Source organism: Cricetulus griseus, chromosome 4 (genome assembly GCF_003668045.3).
Source record: "Cricetulus griseus strain 17A/GY chromosome 4, alternate assembly CriGri-PICRH-1.0, whole genome shotgun sequence".
NCBI lineage: Eukaryota > Metazoa > Chordata > Mammalia > Rodentia > Cricetidae > Cricetulus > Cricetulus griseus.
This window is the reverse complement of record NC_048597.1, coordinates 190,574,932-190,597,201: the sequence shown is the minus strand read 5'-3', so window position 1 is coordinate 190,597,201 and position 22,270 is coordinate 190,574,932. Positions and strand designations below refer to the sequence as shown.

The 22,270-nt window shown below is 38.7% G+C and overlaps 1 protein-coding gene across 3 annotated transcripts in view; it reads left to right on the top strand.

Moving 5' to 3' along the window:
- The window catches only part of Col12a1 (collagen type XII alpha 1 chain), a 111,639-nt gene that overhangs the window by 44,926 nt on the left and 44,443 nt on the right, over positions 1–22,270 (top strand). For all 3 annotated transcript variants that reach the window (XM_027411075.2, XM_027411073.2, XM_027411074.2), the window contains 16 exons: positions 2,314–2,453; positions 2,955–3,084; positions 3,627–3,769; positions 4,086–4,215; positions 7,700–7,836; positions 8,926–9,055; positions 12,731–12,870; positions 13,335–13,467; positions 13,565–13,591; positions 14,657–14,799; positions 16,777–16,906; positions 18,042–18,181; positions 18,594–18,723; positions 19,901–20,043; positions 21,170–21,299; positions 21,921–22,063. In XM_027411075.2, the coding sequence (XP_027266876.1) occupies positions 2,314–2,453; positions 2,955–3,084; positions 3,627–3,769; positions 4,086–4,215; positions 7,700–7,836; positions 8,926–9,055; positions 12,731–12,870; positions 13,335–13,467; positions 13,565–13,591; positions 14,657–14,799; positions 16,777–16,906; positions 18,042–18,181; positions 18,594–18,723; positions 19,901–20,043; positions 21,170–21,299; positions 21,921–22,063 (2,069 nt within the window). The remainder of the gene's footprint in view (positions 1–2,313; positions 2,454–2,954; positions 3,085–3,626; positions 3,770–4,085; positions 4,216–7,699; positions 7,837–8,925; positions 9,056–12,730; positions 12,871–13,334; positions 13,468–13,564; positions 13,592–14,656; positions 14,800–16,776; positions 16,907–18,041; positions 18,182–18,593; positions 18,724–19,900; positions 20,044–21,169; positions 21,300–21,920; positions 22,064–22,270) is intronic.

Sequence of the window (22,270 nt, the reverse complement as noted above, 5' to 3'; positions counted from 1 at the left end):
GCCAGGAGCATCCCCTGAGTTGGCGTAAGTAGATACAACATTACAATTTATGGTGTCTACATCTGGCACATGGTATGACGGCTTTTGGGAAACTAATTATGAAATTCTGTCCTTGTTATATGTAAAAATTCCTTCCTTTTTATATAGGAAGATTATGGCAAAACTACCCTTCATGAATTTATCTTTTGATTCTGGGCAAGTTAGAATGAATTTAACCTCACAGAAATAGTAGAAATAGTTCTAAAGTTTTGTAGAATTGTCTTTACTGATGCCAAGTGTCTGTTGCAGGGAGCTTCCTAGTTAAAGGTCTCTAGTTCATTTTGTAATTTCTTTTTTTTGGGGGGGGGATGACACCAAACTAAAAATGGCATCTAATTTATTTAAGGGGTTATTTAGGCTATATGGCTCAGATAATGCACAAAAGTGGGAGGAGAAAAGAAGGAGAGTTAAGAGACCCCCCCCCCCTTTTCTGGCACGGATCTGTTCTTGAGTGGAACAACTTCAGGTCAGTGCTATGGTACACAGATGGCCACGACTTAACAAACTCACAGATTTAGCATGCTAAGTAATGTTTGATAGCCTCTTCCAGTTTCCTAAGGTACAGGCCCAGGACAGGCATCTTGTGTCTGCTTTCTTTTCCTCAGCTGTAGAGTGTCAGATTTGATGCTCTATGCTGATGATCCCTGAATGTGAAGTGAAGTGAAGTTACAGTCTTAAACTCGAGACCTTTCAAAATCACATAATCCTTCTTTACTGTCAAAGACATAGATGCAGAGAAGTTATCCAGTTAGTGTCAAATCGTTAGGGACGCTGTTGTGGGCTTTCAATGAGGTAACCATGGGAAGGGATTAGGGTTTAGAAACAGAATTTCAGAACTGAGTTTGCAGTGGCAGGGGAGGGCACAGATGGATTAATATCCATGTAAACCACAGGATAGGACAGCGAAAGAACCAACACAAACGGCTTTGCGAAAATAATGACACATAAATCCATAATCCTTAGAATAAAAGGACATTTCTCTTAAACATGCAGGTTGTGTAGAGACAGTCTGTCATTAACTTACAATGGTTTCAGAGAAGTAGGATGAATTCAGTAAACAGTGTGGCAGAAATACTTCACAATGCTTGGGTCCCTGGTTACATTTGCATTTTATTTTTCATGTTCCTCCTTGAACTTCTGTCTCCAAACTTTTACAGATTTTCTCTTTTGGATTTTGAACAACAGTCTGACCTTTTCCCTGGAGAAATAGACCAGCTGGGCAGCCAGAATTTGTAGGCTTCTGGCTTTGGGTTAGCTGAGAGAATTGTCTTTTTTTTTTTTTTTTTTTTCAATTGGAGTGAACTTGGAGTAGGGATGAAAACATCTTTTATCTGCTTTTTTTCTTTATTTTTTTTTAATCAACCAAGTAATAGTTGCATTCATTGAAGTTTCCCAGACAGTAAAACTACTTGATAATTTTGCAAGCTTGACTTTGACCCAAGTACAATAAAGGTTAGGCTGCTGAGAGTAGGCACACTCACCCAGTTTGGGCTTACAAAGAAACCCAAAGGAGTTTATAAGAAAGTGATTTGTCATGGACCCAGAGGACTGACTCCTTTCTCTTTAAGTTATTATTTGCAGCATCTTGCTGTTGGTCACAACATATTTATCATGTTCATTTTTATTATTATTTTTTCTAGATACTGTTATTCACTCTTATCTACCCACAGAAAGTACAACCATTGGCTATTTTAAAATGGCTATTCCCACATTTAAAAGTATTAACATTTGCTTGTTTTCATTCTTTCTTGAGTGAGAAACAGATTTTCTTATCACCCATTGAGAACTAAGCCCACAAGAAGTAGGTGCTCTAAGGAAACACAACATAGACAAGCAACTAGGGTTATCTTCACAGAACACAGCACGCCTAGAAATAGGAATTATGTGGTGATCTTGGTCTAACCTCAGACAATGGAAAAGTTGAATTATCTGGACTTAGATCCCTTCTGCTGATTATGTGAATGGGGTTGAGAGAGGAGAGGGTGCCAGAGATGATTCAGAGGTCTAGGTGAGTTTTAACTAGTGGTTTCATAAAGAGCAGGAGTTGTGTTTAAAGAAGGACAATGTTACTCTAGTTTGGACCTTCTGAGACTAAGGTCTATTTGTTCAGCGAGGTCAATGGGCAATGAGCCTCTGTATAGATTCATTACCTGCTTCCCATGTGAAGGGAAGGCTGAAACACTTCTATGTAGATATGTGCTGTTTCAATGTAATTTCCCACCTCACCACCTTGCTACAGAAATGAGAGCGTGTACACTTTATCTCCACATGTAGGTGACTTGGAAGCACCATCTAACTTAGTTATATCTGAGAGGACTCACCGTTCTTTTAGAGTGAGCTGGACACCTCCTTCTGACAGTGTGGACAGATACAAGGTGGAATATTACCCTGTTTCTGGAGGAAAACGCCAGGAGGTGAGCACACAGGACACTTAAGCTTCCTTTGTCATGCTGAGATTGGGTGCTGCTCAGTAGAGCTCAGAGGGAATCATTGGGCGAGGGACGGCAGATGAATGAAGAATGGTACTCTCTGTTCCTCTCAAGGCAGGCGGTTCTCTTTGAACTTCATTAAAGGGAAATAGCTTTAAAAAATATTCTTAAAGAATGTTCTTAATACTGCAGACGATCAGTGTGATTTTTCAAACAAGTTAATTGATTTGTAAGTTTGGACTAGACTCATGAAGTAGATGAGGAAATCTTAATAAGGATGATACATTTTACTAGTTTTATAAATATGGTGACGATAGCTGGGGAAATAAGTTACGTAATCACCTGAGATCTCTCTGTAATCTAGTAATTTCTCAAAATAAAGGGCAAAGTCTCATGAGATACGTTCTACACTTCCGGCAGATGGCTGTTTGGAGGTCTAGCATGAAGAGTGGAGTTGATTCTTACTCCTTTTATTTTCCCCTCCAGTTTTATGTGAGCCGACTAGAAACCAGCACAGTGCTGAAAGATCTGAAGCCTGAGACCGAGTATGTTGTGAATGTGTACTCTGTGGTTGAAGACGAATACAGCGAGCCTCTGAAGGGCACAGAGAAAACCTGTAAGTCACCTGGGAAACAGCAACAAGGATATAACCCATTATTTCATTTCCAAGACAAAGAGGTCATGGAACATGGAAGATTTTTGCCAGCCTTTGACAAATCCGCTGTGTTCCAGTCATTGATGTGTGAAACTTACATCTTAAGTATTTTTTTTTTAAAGAAGAACGAAGTGACATAATGTGTTGGTAACTTCTGTCTGAAGTTCTATGACTAAAGAATAAAATAGTTAGCTTAGTGATGTTCCAGAGAAAAAGGATTAAAATCTCAGAAAGTTTATCTATTTTGGCTCTCGTATGGTTTCACTGGAATGCCATTTGTAATCTGAACTTTGAACGTTTTCCTCTTTTTAATAGTTGGAATGTGTGTCCTAGAGAATGAAGTACAATGAACACTGACATTGGGTCTTCATGGGTGGAGGAAGCTGTAGTAAATCATTAATTTCTCAAGCAACACATTCTCTGTTTAGCATATATATTATCAATAAAATAGGAAACACTTGTTTGAAGGGATTCGACTGATGTCCACTTTGGTGTTTTCATAGTGCCAGTCCCGGTAGTCAGCCTGAATATTTATGATGTTGGCCCCACCACCATGCATGTACAATGGCAGCCTGTGGGAGGAGCTACTGGCTATACTGTGTCATACCAACCAGTTAGAGCCCCTGAAGCAACAAAACCCAAAGAGGTGAGAGATGTCTGTTTCTTAATCACTCGGCTTTTCTCAAATTTTATAGGTCGACAGTCCTATTATACTGCCAGTATTTATGAATCAATTTATAACTTGAGACCCCAAACAAAAATAGAAATGAGGTTTGTGACATGCAACCCATTTTTTTAAATATTGTAGTGAAACAAAACAAAACAAAAAACCAAACCAGTTCTTTTGAATATAAAATCTGTGTTCTAATCTAATGGTTGCTAACAGGCTTCTGCTGAATCTTCCAGTGAGTCAAAGCTTTTGACTCAAATGTCTTATCTCTCCCTGGCATTTCCTTGTGCAGATGCGTGTGGGGCCAACAGTGAATGATGTGCAGCTGACCGGCCTCCTTCCTAACACAGAGTATGAGGTCACTGTCCATGCTGTCCTGCATGACCTCACTAGTGAACCTGCCAAAGCTCGGGAAGCCACGTGTAAGATGTTTCTCCTTTCTTCCTTTTGTTGTTGCTGTTAAATTTAACATTTGTTGGAATACTTCCACATGCTGTTGGTGCTAGTTGGACAATGCATGATTATTGTTATTAGTTGTAATGTGAACTCTTTCTGCCTGCCTGATCCCAGGGCTGAGTCAGTCCAAATGAACACAGGAATGCTATAAGACATACATATACACAAAAGAACATTCCCCATCAATGAATTTTTTGTTAACATTCCATATATTTATACACTATACTTACCTTATATTTGTCCTTTTACACTGCTCTGTACCCTTTCTACTCTCCTTCTTTATTTCTCTAAGTAGAACCCTTTCTGATACTATATTCTGTCAAGTCATACCATGTCAGGATCCATCAATCTATCAGTCAATCTGTCAATTTATCTTTACATCTATCTAGCTTTCTTTTTATGTTTAATGAACCTCATATTGAGGCATATCTTATAATCAGCAGAGTTTTAGAGTTGCTCTGAGCAACAATGTGCTAATCATGGCATAGATATTAAATAATACTGCATGTTTTAATCCACGAAGTGCAGTACGTAAGACACATGAGACCAGGACTATTGTGTGACTATAGTTTGGAGAAGGGTACTTAGGTTAAGTTCAAGCATTTTGAATTCTTGTTCAAGAGGAAACTCACACCTATGAATGCTCATTTCAAGTATGTCAATTAATCAGTCCACTCAATCCTGTAACACTTTGATCACGAACTGTATCCCAGTCGTCAGGATTGGGGTTGGAGATATGCCACTTGATGATGTAAAGCAGTGTGCAGAAGGCCTTTTCTTGGACTACAGTTATTCTGTGTGTTTTTCAGTGTCTTGGGCCAATGAGGATTGTTTCCCTGAGGGTTTAATACAATCCCTTCCTAGAGAAGTGTACTTTGATTTTGCTTGGAGAAGTAAAAATTTCTGGGATATATGTATGGGTTAAGTTTAGTGTTCCTTAGCCTACCCTTCTAAGGAAATTGATGAAGGAACTTCAAGGGGAAAAAAGATATTGAGGAAACATAAGCATCATGCAGCAGAGAAAAGAGAGAGCCTGGCAGTATAAATTTATTGACAACTTATAAAGATTTATCATTTCTATGTGTTAGATACTAATCAGGCATGGTGGTTTTGTGGATGTGGGTAGTGATGCATGAGAGGGTGGGATTCAGTTCAGATTGGAAACACATGTCCTGAGGTGGCTGGAAGAGAAGGACCAAGATTCACAGTGAGATGACAGACAAATGGCACCAGGGATTTGAGAATGGTTATAGATACAGTGGTTCAGGGAAGGAGATAAGAGAAAGATGCAAAGGCAACAAAACAAAAGCAATGAAAAACAGAGGGGAAGAAAGATAATGGTAGAAATAGAGATTTAAGAAGAGAGATCTGCAGAGTTGAAATAAGGCAAAGAGAAATGACCCAGTGGGCAGCTAGAAAGAGGTACATCCATTGCAACAAGAGAAAATTATAAATAAATAAATAAATAAATAAATAAATAAATAAATAAATAAAAAGCCAAGGGTGGTAGTGTACAACTTTAATCCCAGCACTCAGGAGACAGAGTCAGGGAAATTTTTGTATGTCCAAAGACTAGCTTGGTTTACCGTCATGAGTTTCAGGATAGCTAAGGCTATGTAGAAAGACCCTGTGCAAAAAAAAAAAAAAAAGAAAAGAAAAAAAATATCTTTTATCCATTATCTTCTTTTTAAAAGGTAATCATTTGTTTGACTTGGCAAAATTTTATCACTTATATTTTCTTCCAACCATTTAATTCCCATAACTATTTTATATATATATCCCCTATAATATTCTCTTTTACTGGTTCTTTGAGAATTTTGTGCAATTTATTTTGATCATATCCCCCAATGTCTCCTAGATTCACCTCCCTTCCCTACCCAACCATCTTTGTGTTCTGTTTTCCTTTTTAAACCCATTGAGTCCAATTTTTGCTGCCCATATACTTTTGGGTATATCTGTATCCATATCCAATGAAGTACAGTTAGTTTACCAGGGTCCACTCACTTAAATTTGACACACTTTCTCTCCCAGAAGGTAGCAGTTGCCAATGACTACCCAGCAGGGGTGGGACTTCATGCCTACTTCCAATCTCCATGCTGGATTTTATCTGGCTTGAACTTGCATGGGTCTTGTGCATGCTGTCACAGTTCCTGTGAGTTCATATGCACAACTGCACTGTTGAGTTTGGAGAATGCTGTTACCTTGTAGTCATCCACCATGTCTAGCTCTTAAAAACTTTCTCCCCCCTTTTTTCAAATGATTTCTGAGCCTTGGGAGGAGAGGTTGTAATACAGATGATATACTGTTTATACCTTGGTCAGTTGTGCATCTCTGTGTTCATCACAATCTGTGGCAGAAAGGAGCTTCTCTGGTGATGGCTGAGAGTTGCATTAATCTATGGACACAATGATAAGTCAACAGGAGTTGATTTCATATTATATTTATTTATCAAAGTAATAGTAGAAAGTTGTTGTCTATGGCTTCTGACCTGCCCAGTCACAGGTTGCTGGCTTTGATAATGGTAGTGATGAGCATGTATTTCATCTTGTGGAGCAGGACAAGTCAAATCAGAAAGTAGTTGGTTACGCCCATGGCATTCATGCCACTATCTCATCAATGAGTATATCTTGCCAGGCCAGTCATTATTGTAGCCTTCAGTGTTCACAGCTGTGTGGAATGATGGCTACTTTTCATTTCTGGTAGTGTATACAGCCCCTTTTAGCACTATGAAAGCAAATCAATAGGGGTTCAGTTTCTAGGATACTGCCAGCTTGAATATTCATGTTCTATGACTCAGGTATGTGGCGTCTGCAGGAATAGAGTCTTATTGTCAAGTTCTGAAAAGTAATCAAGAGAGCTCCTGTAACATCCTTAGGGGAGCACCTTTTGATTAACTTATTTTCAGTATTATTTAATATCTGAAGACATACAACTGTCTGAAGATACCACTTATGGTGAATTTATGATGCATTATGGCTGAGCAGCAAGCAGTTTAACGATGTAAACAAGAAGTCAGCAGTGCAATGACCGCATATATTCTATTTCTAAAAGGCCTTTTAGAGAACAAAGCAACTCAGTCTGGTAAAAACGGCATTTCTATTATTTTATTAAAAATCAACCTTGGCATGGTGGCATATGCCTTTAATCCCAGAACCTGGGAGGCAGAGTCAGGTGGATCCTTGAGTTTGAAGCCAGCCTGGCCTACAGAGCAAGTTCCAGGACAGTCAGGATTGCACAAAGAAACCCTGTCTGGAAAGAAAAAGAAACAAAAACAAAAACAAACAAACAAACCAAAAAAACAAAACAAACCCAAAACAACAACAACAACAGCAAACCATTAGCTACATGCCTTTAAGTTTTCTCCAAGCAACTTTCTGAAGGCTTGTTCAGATGCTGAAAACTCTGTGATAGAGACTCCACATCTGGTTCTAATGTCTTGTGCTTCTTCAGTACCCTTACCCAGACCTCAAGATGTGAAACTCAGAGATGTGACTCACAGCACCATGAATGTCATCTGGGAACCTGTGCTTGGAAAAGTTCGTAAATACATTGTTAGATACAAAACTCCAGAAGAAGAGTTCAAAGAGGTAGGTTGGAGATGAGAAAAGATACGGAAATAGCTGTTTTCTTCCAAGACTTAACAAAATAACTTTATCAAGGGTAGATGGATGATAGTATGTTTTGAATACTTATCACTTTGTTAATGAAAGGCGGAAAATTTGTGTGGTTAAAACATTTTTTTGAAAATCAGTAATATATTGGACCGTGTTAGATTTAGTTTGGAAATGTTGTGCTGTGTGATGTTAATCTCAAAAACCTCATCCCTCAGTAGATAAAGAGTTAGAGAATCCACGCGGTATTTCCTTTCCATCTAGTTGCCTTATATGGTACCCTCTAGTCTATGAATGACTAAAAATGCCAAATGTTCTAAAAATATAAGGTGGCGAGGAGTGCATTAAAGAGGGAAGGGAGTGTGTTAGATAAGAAGATGACATGGAGAAAGGAATAGGTTGTTGGAGTGCTCTGCCTTTTGGACTGATCTTTGTGAGGTGATGTCGGGGTGCACAACTTTTTATACTGCAGTGTGATTCAAAGTGGGAGCAAAATGAGGTGGCTTCCTAGGAAGATGGCTTTAAAAGTTGGGCTAAAAATTGGGTGTGCTTGAGGAAATTTTAATGCCAGAATTCTAGAAGCATTTTTGAAACCAAACTTTCACTCCTTTGTATATGTTTGTCATTTATGCAATGCACGAAGGTTGACTTATATGTCTGTATATATTTACTTCATTTTGGCTTCCCATTTCAAATGGATTTAATGGCCAGTGGGCCTTCCCAGAGTTATTGAGTACAGCAAATGAGATACATATATAAGGGAACATTTCTGCAAGTAATAAGACTATGCTATTAAAAGATGCAGATAAAAATGGTTTGGTTGCTTGAAGCCATAGGTATCCATTGCTTGCCTGAGAATCAGGTCATTATGACTCCAGTTCATACATTTTCTGGAATCTGTTAAGTTGTACCTATTTTTTAGATTCTTATGCAAGTTGAAAATTCACAATTTTTTTTTTTTTTGAGCCATGACTAGTCTGTTCTTGTGCTGAAAGCTCTATTAAACATCAGGAGGCCAAAGCGAATCCTTTAAAGAGTGGTACCACTGCTTTCTTCCTGTTACAGGTGGAGGTGGACAGATCAAGGGCCAGCACCACCCTCAAAGACCTCTCCTCTCAAACCCCGTACACAGTGAGCGTTTCTGCAGTGTACGATGAGGGCGAATCTCCCCCTGCGAGTGCTTATGAGACAACCCGTGAGTTATGCCCCGTTTTATGAACACATAGGAAACAATACTTAACATGGTTGCAAATCTCTACTTCCTGGGACATTCCGTTTCTTTTCTTTTTTTTTTTTATTTAAAAAAATTTATTTTTCGTTTTACATATCAAACCCAATTCCCCCTCCCTTCCCTTCTCCGGCTTCCTTACCTTTCCTCCTCCCCACCACTCCTCAGCAGGGTAAGGCCTTACCTGGGGAATCAACAAAGTCTGGCATAACAAGTGGAGGCAGGACCAAGCCCCTCCCTCTGTTTCTTGATGCTAGGGTTTGTTGATTACATCCTGATTTTCTTCTTATGTAAAACGCTATCAGGATAGGCAGTCACTATCAGCCTCTTTCCCTTCTGCAGCTCACAATTTAGTTGGCAAGATAAAAGGTTAATGGAGAGTCTCAGGGTCATGGAAGGAAGACCAGGTGAGTGGGGGGACTCAGAATGTGGAATCAGACCCCAGAAGAGGAGAGGTGTCCTTAGTGGCATCATGGTATAGAGACATAGGACAACCTGCTGGTAGCCTCCTTCCTTTGCTCCATTCTGGTCTAACTTACGTGGATGTCCGTTTTTCTCTGCTGTGGTATTTCTGTAGTGTTTAACTTAGTTATTATGGCTGTTCCTTTCATAGTTACTGGATTCCTCCAGTTCCTTCCCAATGAAGGCAGAGAATTTTAGTTTGCAGCTCTAGCTCCTGTAATTTAATTAATTAACTCAGCTCTAAGCATATAATAATCTAATCAAATTTTCAACTTAAAATAACTTGACCCTGATATTTATTAAAATGAAAGCTGAGAGCCAACAGTATTTTAAACAAAGGAGTCTCACACGTAATTTAAAAATCTTCAACATCTGCTTAAAAAAAGATATAGTGACACATAAAATTAATAAGCGATTTTATTCAAACCATAAAATGATAAAATATATTATTTTAACATGTCAGCATAGTTATAATAAGGTATTTCACATTTTATATAAAAGCTCATACATTTTGTTTTCACAACACTAGCCACATTAACTTCTCAATAACCACATGTGGCTAATGGCTCCCAAAGGACAGCCCAGGACTAGAGAATCCAAATAGCCTTCTGGGCTTCATCAGTTATCTGCTGCTGGAACTTTGTCAAGAATCTTTGCCTCTGATAGAATAAGAGGACTGGCTGCTACCCCAAACCCAAGCTCAGCTGCTGTGTTGATGCCAGTTTGTCTCTATTTGACGAGGGTATTTTGTCAAATGTCACAACATGTTCCATACTTCAGGCATGACCATTTCTCTCTCTTTTTAAACTTTCATATTTTGCTATGATGTGAAGTATTGTAGGTATTTTGATGGTTGTCTTGCTGTCAGTTCTTATCTGGTAAAGATCACAGAGATGAAGATGGCACAGTAGACTTGTCAGCTCTGTATATACAACAGATAAAAAGAGAGGAAAATCAGGAAATAGATAATCCAGTAATGAAATTTATACTTTCAGTGCATGCTTTCAAAAGCTAAGATTTTAAATTTAGGTAGACCTAAAGGGTGTCCTTAATACTTGAGTTGTTTTGAGTTGTAGTGTGGAGCTGGTACCAATCTATTTCCATGGTCCTTTGTATTCCATTTTTAGAACAAACTTCGGATGGATTTGTGTATACTCATGTAGAGTTGGCCTTGATTACCAGGAGATAGGGACATGATTGATGATGAGAGTTCAGGAGTGGTGGCAGGTATTTCTGCTGTGCGGAAGTTTTTTTTTTTTTTTTTTTAATTTCATGAGGTACCTTTTGTCAGTTGTTGGTATTACTTTCTGAGTGACCAGTATCCTGTTCTGAAAGTCCTTTCCTATGCCTAACATCTTGAAATGTTTCCTCTACTCTTTAATCTAACACTTTCAGATGTTACATTAAGGTCTTTGAGTCATTTAGGATTTTTTTCCAGGGTGAGAAATAGGGATTCAGTTTCATTCTTCGATATGTGGATATGTAATTTATTTAGCACCATTTGTTGAGTACATCATCTTTGCTTGAGTGTATATTTTTCACAAAAATCAAATGGGTGTAGCTACATATGTTTATATATGGGTTCTCTATTCCATTGAACTATGTGTCTTTTTTTTTGTGTATCAGTGCCATGCCGTTCTTGTTATTATGGCTTGTAATATAACTTGAAATCCTATATTTGGGTACGTCCAGTATTCTTTTTGCTCAGGATTGCATTTGCTATCTAGGTATTTAATTTTTTCCCCATTTCTATGAGGAATGACACTGGAAGTTGGACTGAGAGTCTATTCAGTGTGTAGATTACTTTTGGTAAGGTAGCCATTTCTCAATGTTAATTCCTTGAATGCATGAATATGAGAAATCTTTCCACATTCTAGTGTCTTCTTTAATTTCTTTCTTCAGCCTTTCAGTATTTTCATTATAGAGGTCTTTTACATTCCTGGCTAGCTGGGATGAAGCTAACTTAATCATGGTCAATGGTCTTTTTGATGTGTCCTTGAATTTGTTTTGGAAGTGTTTTATTGACAAGTTTTGCATCTATGTTCATCATGAAGACTGGCCTATAACTTTTTATTTCTTGTATATTTATTCAAATTTGGGATCAAGTAATACTGGCTTTTTAAAAAGAGTTTGGTTGCATTTATTCCTTTTCCTTTTATTTTAATGAAATATTTTGAAAATCATTGGTGTTAGAGTTTTTGTTTTGTTCTGTTTATTTGTTATTTGGTCTGATAAAATTCAGCAGTGAATACATCAGGGTCTGGAATTTGTTTTTGAGACAGGGTTTTCCTATATAGCTCTGGCTTGTCTGGAACTTCCGATGTAGGCCAGGCTGTCCTGGAACTCAGAAATATCTGCTTGCTTCTCTCCCCAGTGTTGGAATTAAAGGCATGTGTCACCATGCCTAGCCTGGATTTTTTAAAAATGTATTTTCTTTATTCTTTGAGAATTTCATAGACGAATACAATTTATTTTATATCTAGTCTCCATCTCCTTCCTCTAACTCCTATAGGGCCTGCTCTGTCATACGTAAATAGTCCTCCCAACATAATTGGACCTTTTACTATTTTTTTAATGGTGACTTTAATGTTTTGTGTGGATTTGTTTTATCTGTGTATCTACTCTGGTTTACTTTTGGTAGGTCATATCCATCTAGAAATCCATCATGTCTTCTAGATTTTTCAATTTACTGGAATATTGGTTTTAATATATGTCTCAGTGATTTATTGAATTTCAATGGTATCTGTTGTACTGTTTCTAAGATGAGATACTTCTTAATTTGAAACCTTGGATCTCTGGGGTTACTGATGGACTGCTGTCCAATTGCATGTCACAGTTTGTGCTTATATTGTTGCTACAATAGATCCTAAAAGCAAGCACTGGAGATGCAAAAACTTTGGGAACCACTGAAATAAAAGAGTATAACTAAATAGTACTTTAAAAGTTCATTAGTTTAGTAGACCTATGTATTTTACACATTCTAGTAACCTATGTATTATAAGCATACACTGCTCATCCTATGTTAATTTTCAAATGAGTTAAGCTAGTAAAATAATTTCATTCTAATGCTATGTATTTTTGTCAGTTTTTACCATATATTTTAAAATAAAACATTTTAATTATAATAAATTGAGTTTATAGTTCCAATTGTAACATGGACTCTTGCGTTTTTTATGATAGGGCGTGTTCCAGCACCAACAAACCTACAGTTTACTGAAGTAACACCAGAGAGTTTCAGAGGAACTTGGGACCATGGAGCTTCAGATGTGTCTCTCTATAGAATAACCTGGGCACCTATTGACAATCCAGACAAGATGGAGGTAATGTTAGCTTTCTGTCTCTCCCTTTTTCCATTGCTTCTGGGGAAAGCATGGCTGAAATATATATTACTTCTGTGTATCAGTTACTTTTGTTGTTGTGATAAAATACAATGGCCATGGTAACTTATGAAAGGAAGAGTTGATTTGGGCTTAACAATCCAAAGAAATAAGAATCCTTTACAGTGAGGAGGAATGGCAGCAGGCAGTTATTGCATCCAGAATAGGAAGCAAAGGGATCACTGAGGACTGAGTATTCAAGTACCTGAGCCTTTGGGGGACATTTTTCACCCAAAGCACTGTATTTTGTTAAGGTACACATAATTTTTGACTAATGGCTTTGGGATCATGTCCTAGAACAGTGCAGAGGGACATTATCTAAAGATGTCAGCACTGTGTCATTGGATGTGCATGATATAAACGGATTATTAATTTACTGTGCATACGATTTTTCCTCTTTGTCCAAGACCATCTTAAATGGAGATGAAAATACCTTGGTGTTTGAAAATCTGAACCCCAACACTCTGTATGAAGTTTCCATTACTGCCATCTATCCTGATGAGTCTGAAAGTGATGACCTGAGTGGCAGCGAGCGCACATGTAGGTGTTCAACTTTCAAATAGGATCTTGATAGTTTGCTTAAGAAACAAAGCTACAGCTGTATCACTAACGTTTCTACAAATTCTATTTCTTTTAGTGCGTTTGATACCCTTAACAACACAAGGTAAGGCATTAACCTACTGGACTGTCTGAATGAACAAGGTGTAAATTAACCAATAGGACCATAAAATGCACTGTGAACAAACCTGCATTTTAACTGTAGGATGTTGCTTTTTTCAAAACTAACTTTCCTTGATACATGTACTCTTTCTGTTACTTGTTGAAGAGTGTGTAAGTCAGCTTGGGCTTCTGTAACAAAATGCTAGAGTAGGTGGCATAAGCAGATAACATTTATATACCTATAATTCTAGAAAAGAGAAGTCAGGTTTTGTGCTGTAGGCCTGTAATCCCAGTTGCTTGGGAAGCAAAGGAGGATCAATGCCAATCTGGCTAACTTGTGAGACCCTGACTCACAATTAAAAAAAAAATCAAGGGTGGGCAAGATGTAGGTTAAGGTGCTTGCCATCAAGCCTGACATCCTTAGTTGAAGCTCCAGTATTAACAGAGTGGAAGGAGAAAATTGACTCTCCAAATTGTCTTCTGATCACTACATGTAAGATGTGGCAGTCGTGTGCTCTGCCCTAAACAAAAGAAAACAAATAAAATAACAAAATGTCAGTACTAGAGCATTGCCTAGCATCAGTGAAAGCCTAGCTGCAATCTCTAGCACAGCTCAAAATAGTCTGGAGAACAGGAAGCCCAAGAGCAAGACAAGATGGCAGCCAATTCTTGGGGAAGTGTCTACATTCATCTACTCATTTTGTTGTTACATGGCAAGGAGAAAATGATCTCTCTCTCATGCCTCCTTTTATAAAGACTAGTCTTACTTGAGTGACCCACTCCATGACATTGTCTGCAAAAGCCCCATTTGCAAATTCTACTGTATAGGACTTCATTATACAGAAGAGATCAAAGCCTGGGGGAGAGGGAACTAACACCGTCAGTCCATACCAAGTAGCCATTTAATATTCAGTGACCATAACATTGGCTTAAATGTAGTTCTAAACCCAGTGGTACAGAACTCTCTTGATTTCCTTGGCGACTATACAGGTTGTTTGTTTGTTTTTGTTTTTGGGCAAAAGGAGGGATTGTTCTATAATTTAATATGTTTTCAACAATCTTCTTTAAGCTCCAAAAAGTGGTCCACGGAACCTTCAGGTGTATAATGCCACATCTAACAGCTTGACTGTTAAGTGGGATCCTGCTAGCGGTCGTGTGCAGAAATACAGGATCACACACCAGCCTTCCACAGGAGAAGGCAATGAACAAACGGTAATTCATTTTGTAAAAAATTAGCTTGGAAGTACTCTGCCTGTTTCTCTTCAGCTATTTCCCCTGAGTGTTTATAATATTGACCTTGTTAGGGAATGTAAGATTTGCTATACTAGATAGAATCATTTGAACCTAGTTGGCCCTCCCTCTGGAGTGCATGATGGCAGGATGCTCTGGTGGGACCTGCTAGTTGTTCTTTATAGTAAGTACACATTAGTCATGTGCTCAAGTAGCATGATGACATCTAGAAAGGTTTTGAGGCTATGTAGATATTCAATATTTCTGATTATATTAGATCTATTATTTTCAGACCTAGAAGGCCACAGACCTACCTGAAAATATTGAAAAATGGAGATCCTTTCGAAAGATGGGAGCTCAGCTGTCATCTTTACCATCCCTGATCTCCCTTATTTAACAGAACCTTTGTCTTTTCCTCTTGTTTAATTTAGCTGCCTGTCTGGGATTTCACCGGCTTTGCCTTTTATGTGGTGTAATTTATGCTAAGTCAGGGAACATCCCAATTTTTATACATATAGGGTTATATTTTCTGATTTATTTTCAAATGTCTTTTTTGAGCTCTAGAACTTTGCTGGCTTTTGGGAGGCATGGGTTATATTATTTCCTTATATAACCTCAGAGAGAGACAAGGTTTGAATTTTTAACCACTAAATATGTTGAGCTCAAGCAAATGGATCATATCTCCCACCCGTGTAGGAAGTTAGTAGAGTTGAGGTTGGCAGTGGATAAATGTCTGTAGTAAAGGGCACTGCTCTTACCTGGCAAATGAACTTGGCTGGACCACATATGCTCCAGTCCCATTTGAATGCTGGTCTATGAAATAATAAAAGCAACAAATCACCAATTCTGGGCTTAGTTTGGAAGTTGGATGGGAGCTGTAAGTAGGCACCCATTTTCTTCCTTATAAGATTAGTTCTAAGCAAATCCTTTGAACCTGCTATATATCATAATTTTATAAAAATGGCTTTTGCCTGTACTGATCTTTTTCTCCCACAGCATCTGATAATAGATGGCTTCAGATGGGCCACTGTAACTCAGTTTCTTCATATTGAAGACGGCTACAGTGAGCCACGGAACCCCCCCTGCCCCTCCCCCACCCGAACTCTGACTGTTTGAATGAATGGGTGCTAAGTTGGAAACATCTGTTAGTGCTAATACATCCACTCATTTTTCATGAGCACTCATTGTGGGCAGAGTGCCATTTTAGTGCCATTTTCATGTGATTTTAATTACTATGGCATAAACATCTGAATTCAGTAGACTGTTAACAAATCGTACAAATTTTCTTTCAACAAGATATCGAGATGGCCTTGAGCAATGAATTAAAAACCTCAGACTCCGTAATTGGAGGAAATTGGAGTAAGGCTTCATACCTTACGGCTTGTATCATGGAGATCACTGGGAACCCCCGCCTGAGTGTGGCTTGGCCAAGGGTCCGGTCACGTCGTTTACACAGCTAATGCTGTTAGAATGGCAGTGTTTGGGGGAAACACCAAGAGCTTTAGATCCTTTGCCGAATCATTTTAATATGTTTCTAAAGCAAATAAAAAACATCTGTAAAATAGCAAGAATAATACTGAATGGTGTGGAGCCTCTAAAATTATGCAGTTCTTTGGTATCTTAAAGACCCTTTGTAACTCATTTATGATTAATGCCTTGTTTTTGGGAAGAGTTCTGTAAAATGTGTTTTGGATGAAATTTTGCAGTGCTGGCTGCTAGTGAGTTCAAATATCTTTCTGAGGTCTCCAGTTTAAAGCTTGGAATTCTTTTCATGACTCGAGACACATACTCTACACTTAAAATTATGCCATGCTATATATTTTAAGCCTTCATTGTGGGACATGGTTCCACAACTTGGCAAGAGTCTCAAATAGTTCCCCTAGAGAAAGAGCTGTATTTAATTAACTAGTGAGTTGGAAAGTGTAAGGCTGATGCTTACCAAGAAGTGTTTTCCTCAAGACCACAGTAGGAGGACGGCAGAACAGCGTGGTCCTGCAGAAACTGAAGCCTGACACTCCATACACCATCACGGTGTCCTCCCTCTATCCTGATGGTGAAGGTGGCCGGATGACTGGAAGGGGCAAAACAAGTAAGTGAGACCAGGGTCCCTGCAGCTTCTTAATAGTCACCATGGAATAAAATCACATCTAAAAACACAAGGGAAATGGAATGTCTTAGTGATTTTTTAGAAATTTAAGTTAAAAAGTTTAAAACTATTTTTAATTGAAATAGAATCACATCACTTCTTGCTCCCTTTCTTCCTTCTATCCTCTCCCAGCTACCTTACCCCAAACCCCACTCATGACCCCTCCCTACTGTCAAGCCTGCCCTCTTTCCCTGCCTCTTTCAGTCTCTCCCCTCACTCTTTGATACAGATTCTATATACATAACTCCGGCTGTTCTGGAACTCACCATGTAGTCCAGGGTAGCTTTGAACTCACAGAGATCCATCTACCTCTGCCTCCTAAGTGCTGGGGTTAAAGGCATGTACCACCATGCCTGGCAATAGCCTCTTTTTCTTTGGTTATGTTTGGTGTGTGTGTGTGTGTGTGTGTGTGTGTATGTGTATACAGTATATGTAAATACAACCATATGAGCCCATTTTTGTTGTTTGTTTGTATATGGTTTTAAGGCTGGCCACCCTGCATTGAACAATCAATAATAAGCTCATCCCTGAGAGAGGTTAATTCCCCTTCTCTGGGAAGTCAATTATTGTCTGTCATTCTTTGTTTAGGGTAGTGCCCCATGAAAATTTCCCCATTCTACATCAACATGCCCATTGATATTGGTATTGTTCTAATCTTGTTTATGCAGCCATTTGTAGGAGAGACTGTTTCATTGCAGACTTCCTGGTACTCTGGCTCTTACAGTCAACTTTTCTGACCTCTTGTCCATGATGTTTCCTGAGCCATAGATGAATCTTTTAAGATGGTGGTAGTTGTTTTTAATTCCCTTGCTTATAATTATGTCTGTATTTGTGTAAACAAAAGATGTTATTCTCTACCAGGATTAAAAAAATAAGTTCAGAGAACTAAAATTTCTGTCAGATAGATGAGACATAGATACCACAGAAGTGCAAATCTTTGATTTCTTTAACTATTGTTTTAACAAATATCTGTGGGTGTCTGCTATGTTCTAGGTGGGCTAAAGATATTGCTTAACTTCTGTTTCAGATATATTTGCTAGTTTGAATTCCACTACAGTGTACTTCCTGTATATTTCAGAACCTCTGAACACCGTGAGGAACTTGAGAGTCTATGACCCTTCTACCAGCACCTTGAGTGTTCGCTGGGACCATGCAGAGGGCAATCCTCGACAGTACAAACTCTTCTATGCCCCAACAGCAGGTGGCCCTGAAGAACTGGTAATTATTATTTTTTGAGACAGGGTCTCTTTATGTAGCCCTGGTTGTCCTGGAACTTGCTATGTAGACCAGGCTGACCCCAAACTCACTCCTAAGTGGAAAATGCTAGTCTGTTTAAACTTTAGGTGATTGGTTTTAAAAGGAAGAGGAAAGAGTTAGGTTATTTAAAAGGGAAGAACTTATATTAACATAAAGGACATGAGAGAGGACATATACTTGGTGATTTGGAGCCTGGAGAGCAGGAAGACCATGGGTTAGGTGCTGGTAGAAGTAGGAGATACAGGGAGACATAAAGAGAAATCTTCATAACTTCTAGCAATCACCTGGAGGTGGTACTTTCAGTTGGTATCTATAGGATTAGCTCCTTTACCATTTTCAAATTTAATGCTCTGTGTTTTATTAAAATCTTTAGGTACCAATCCCTGGGAATACCAACTATGCCATTCTCAGGAACCTGCAGCCAGATACTCCATACACTGTCACAGTGGTTCCTGTCTATACAGAAGGTGATGGCGGACGCACATCAGACACTGGAAGGACATGTAAGTAAAAAGCAGGAGAACTAACTTTTCATTATAGACATTGCTTTTCACTATAAAGATCTCATTGACCATGGAAGAAAATAAGAAAAAAGTCAGAATGAGTAGATTAAAAATATCAAATGACCTACAGTTCACATTTCAAAACCAACCATTAACCTGTTGGATAAAGTAACATTTAAATGGCATTACTATGAAATTATAATTTCATGATCTATAAATGTGTGTTATATTCACCCTTGTGTGATCTCAATTATTCTCTTTCACTGACAAAAAATATGGGGCTCTGCTTTTCATCTTGTAAATTTGAATGTCATTGGATTTCATAGTGTAGTTTGTTGAAACCTGTTGACTTTATTACTTGGTTGTGCATTTCTCTGGTCTGCTGCTGAAGCGCTTTTGGTGTTAAAAATCTATGTGCTTTCATTCACCATTAATGTAGACAAATCAGTTTAAATGCTTTTGTTGTTCTCTCTGGATATTGCATAGTCTTTTGTGCACACTTACAAGGATCTTTCCAACTTGTAAAACGTATGAGGCTGGTTGAAGGGCAACAAGCATGGGCAGCTTCCTTTGGGGAAAGATCATGGGTTTAGAGAGATGCTGCTGCTTGTTAGGCTAGGGTTTGGGGTTGTTATACAGATTTAATTTCCTAAATTTTATTGGTGGAAGTTAATTGAGAACTGACTTGTCTCTTCATTTGTCTTCTTTTTCTTTTTTTTAAATCACTGAAGATATTCCATAGCTAGTGTTGAATAAGGCAGGAATGAATGAGAGACTGAGTGATTGAAAGCAGCTGAGTGAATCTGATGACTCCATATCTTTCTGTTGGTTAGAAGGCAGGGTATATAAAATCTCTCCTCTGGCCCTATTACTTTACTGGAAACTCAGCTACTTTTTTTTGTTTCCTTTCCCTAGTCTCATGTCCTTTTATGGCCATCCCAATCCTGTTGCTCATACTCACTTATTTTTATTGAAAACAATATTGTTTCTATACTGGCAAAGGCTAACTTTGACTGACTTGGTGTCTGGAGAGTTTTAATGTACTTTCGTGTGTAGATAGCAGTACAAAGTGGATAGGATTTTATCCTATTAGAGAGTGTAACTTTCGGGAACATGATGAAAAGCTTGACATGTATAAACAGACGTGAGAAATAGGCATTGACTTTCCTTTCCTTAGTGGTGAGAGGACTGGCAAGAAACATCCAAGTGTACAACCCTACACCCAACAGCCTTGATGTCCGCTGGGACCCTGCTCCTGGGCCAGTACAGCAGTACCGCATTGTATACTCCCCTGTTGCTGGCACAAGACCCTCAGAATCTGTAAGTAATTCATCATCTTAGAGTTTAGCAAAGACTCTTGTAGACTCTGCTACAGCTTCTACCACAGAATACGGCTCAGAACAATAAGCCAATTATTGGTCACTGCCTCTTATGGAGACTACACTTCCTGATTATTATAGTTGCATGTTTGAGTCACATTTAGGAGCCTTTAAGAATATAACCTACCAATGTGCTAATATATAATATTTAAATTATTGTGTTTGACGAGTTAAGACAGATATTAATTATGAGTTTTCTTAGAAAAGAACTTGGGGGAAATGTGAATTAGCTATGAGTTGGTAATAATAATAATAAGAAATGTATACCATTTCTAGAACCATTCAATAGTAGATACATTGGGAAAGTTCACATGCCTTTGCTATGACTAAATGTTAAGTACACCTTTACTGGCTCTTACAAATTACAGTGTCTCTTCAGCATTTCATCCAAGTTCTGGCCAGGCTGTTTAATTTCCCGAGACCAGATGAAATCAGGCATGTTTGGGATGGTATAGTCATAGACTTGCAGTCATCTTACTGAAGCAATTCCCATTCTGTTTTGTGGGTAGACCAATAATATACAAATCACAAATTACTTACCTGAATGATAATAGCATCACAACACTGAGGGAGAAATAAATTTATGGACTAGCAAGTCTTTGCAAAAGCAAGCCATGATAAGCAAAGATAAGAATGTGATAAGCAATGAGTGTGCTCTTCGGTAGCTTTGGTTTTAATGTCCCCATATTTGGTATGACATACACCACTTTACCCTTATCCAGAATTCCTGTCTTAACAGTAAATTTCTTTGGCACTGGCATGGGATCCCTTCACTCATGTGTACATGACATTCAGGATCCACTCAGAGCAAATGTACATTCTAGATGTTTTATTTACCATTCTTTCTGAGAAACCTAAATGGGAGATAAGAAGCAAATAAGAGCGTTTCTGAGAATAACTTGTATCTACCAATGTGCTGGAGGCAGATCTTGCAGAGGAGCACATTTGGCTTCTAACATGCCTGGGCTCAGTCTTTTACGATAAATACTATTATGCTGACTAACTGAAGAGCTGGCAAGCATTTGGGTGGCAGTCAGACAGAATTTGGCGTGTTTTCTCTCCTCCAGATTGTGGTGCCAGGGAATACCCGCACGGTGCATCTGGAGAGGCTGATTCCGGACACACCCTATTCTGTAAACATTGTGGCTCTCTACTCGGATGGAGAGGGGAATCCCAGCCCCAGCCAGGGCCGAACACGTGAGGCAAAAATCCCTTTTCCACTTTATCTCTTGTCATTGAGTGAGGAGTGGTTGGTGGGTGATGAGTGAGGGATGTCGAGGACTCTGTGTAGGGCAGGGTAGCCTCTGCATGTACTTCTGCCTGGGATTTCCCACACTCACATTCCAGGCTCAGGCTATGTGTCCAGAACGGTTTCTTGTGCTGGATGAATTTAATTTTATCACTAAAAAAATAAAAATCTGGGAGCTAAATGAAAGAGGGCTTTCCTCTTTTGTCCCCTCCTTTCCTTTTTAACGAAGTGGTTTTTCTTGCCAAGCTGGCACTTTGGAAATGTGAAGGCTTAGCCTTTTGATGTCATCAAATGGAGGTGGTTACAGTGATCCCCTTCTTCCAGTCTGCATATTTAGGTGCAGACCTAGCTCTGTCTTGTTGAAAGTTCAGCGTGTAACTGTAGCTCTGAAGTGTAGCATGTTATGCTGTGTGATGTCACATTAAAACCACAGAAGAATGTGTACCATATCTTCTGTGAATGGTGAAATTCACAGAAAGGTGAATGGTGAAACTCCTGTAAGCACTTCATGTAAGATGACCCGGGAAATGCTGTCAGGCAAGCAGCAAACCCAACTGTATTTTATTTAGTTCCACGAAGTGGTCCAAGGAATCTTCGGGTCTTTGGGGAGACAACCAACAGCCTGTCCGTAGCCTGGGATCATGCTGATGGGCCAGTTCAGCAATATAGGATCATCTATTCCCCTACCGTTGGTGATCCGATTGACGAATATGTAAGTACAACAACATAAAAGTTCCTGGTTCAGCCTCCTGTGGTGAGGCAATGATTTGGGGATCTATTATAAAGACTAATTGAAAAACCATCTTATTTTGTATTTCTAACTGCCTAAGATTAAAATATTCCTAACATTAAAAGGTCTACTGTAACATGCTGAATATTAATCTAACATCCAAAATAATGTTGAGATGGTGGGATTGTT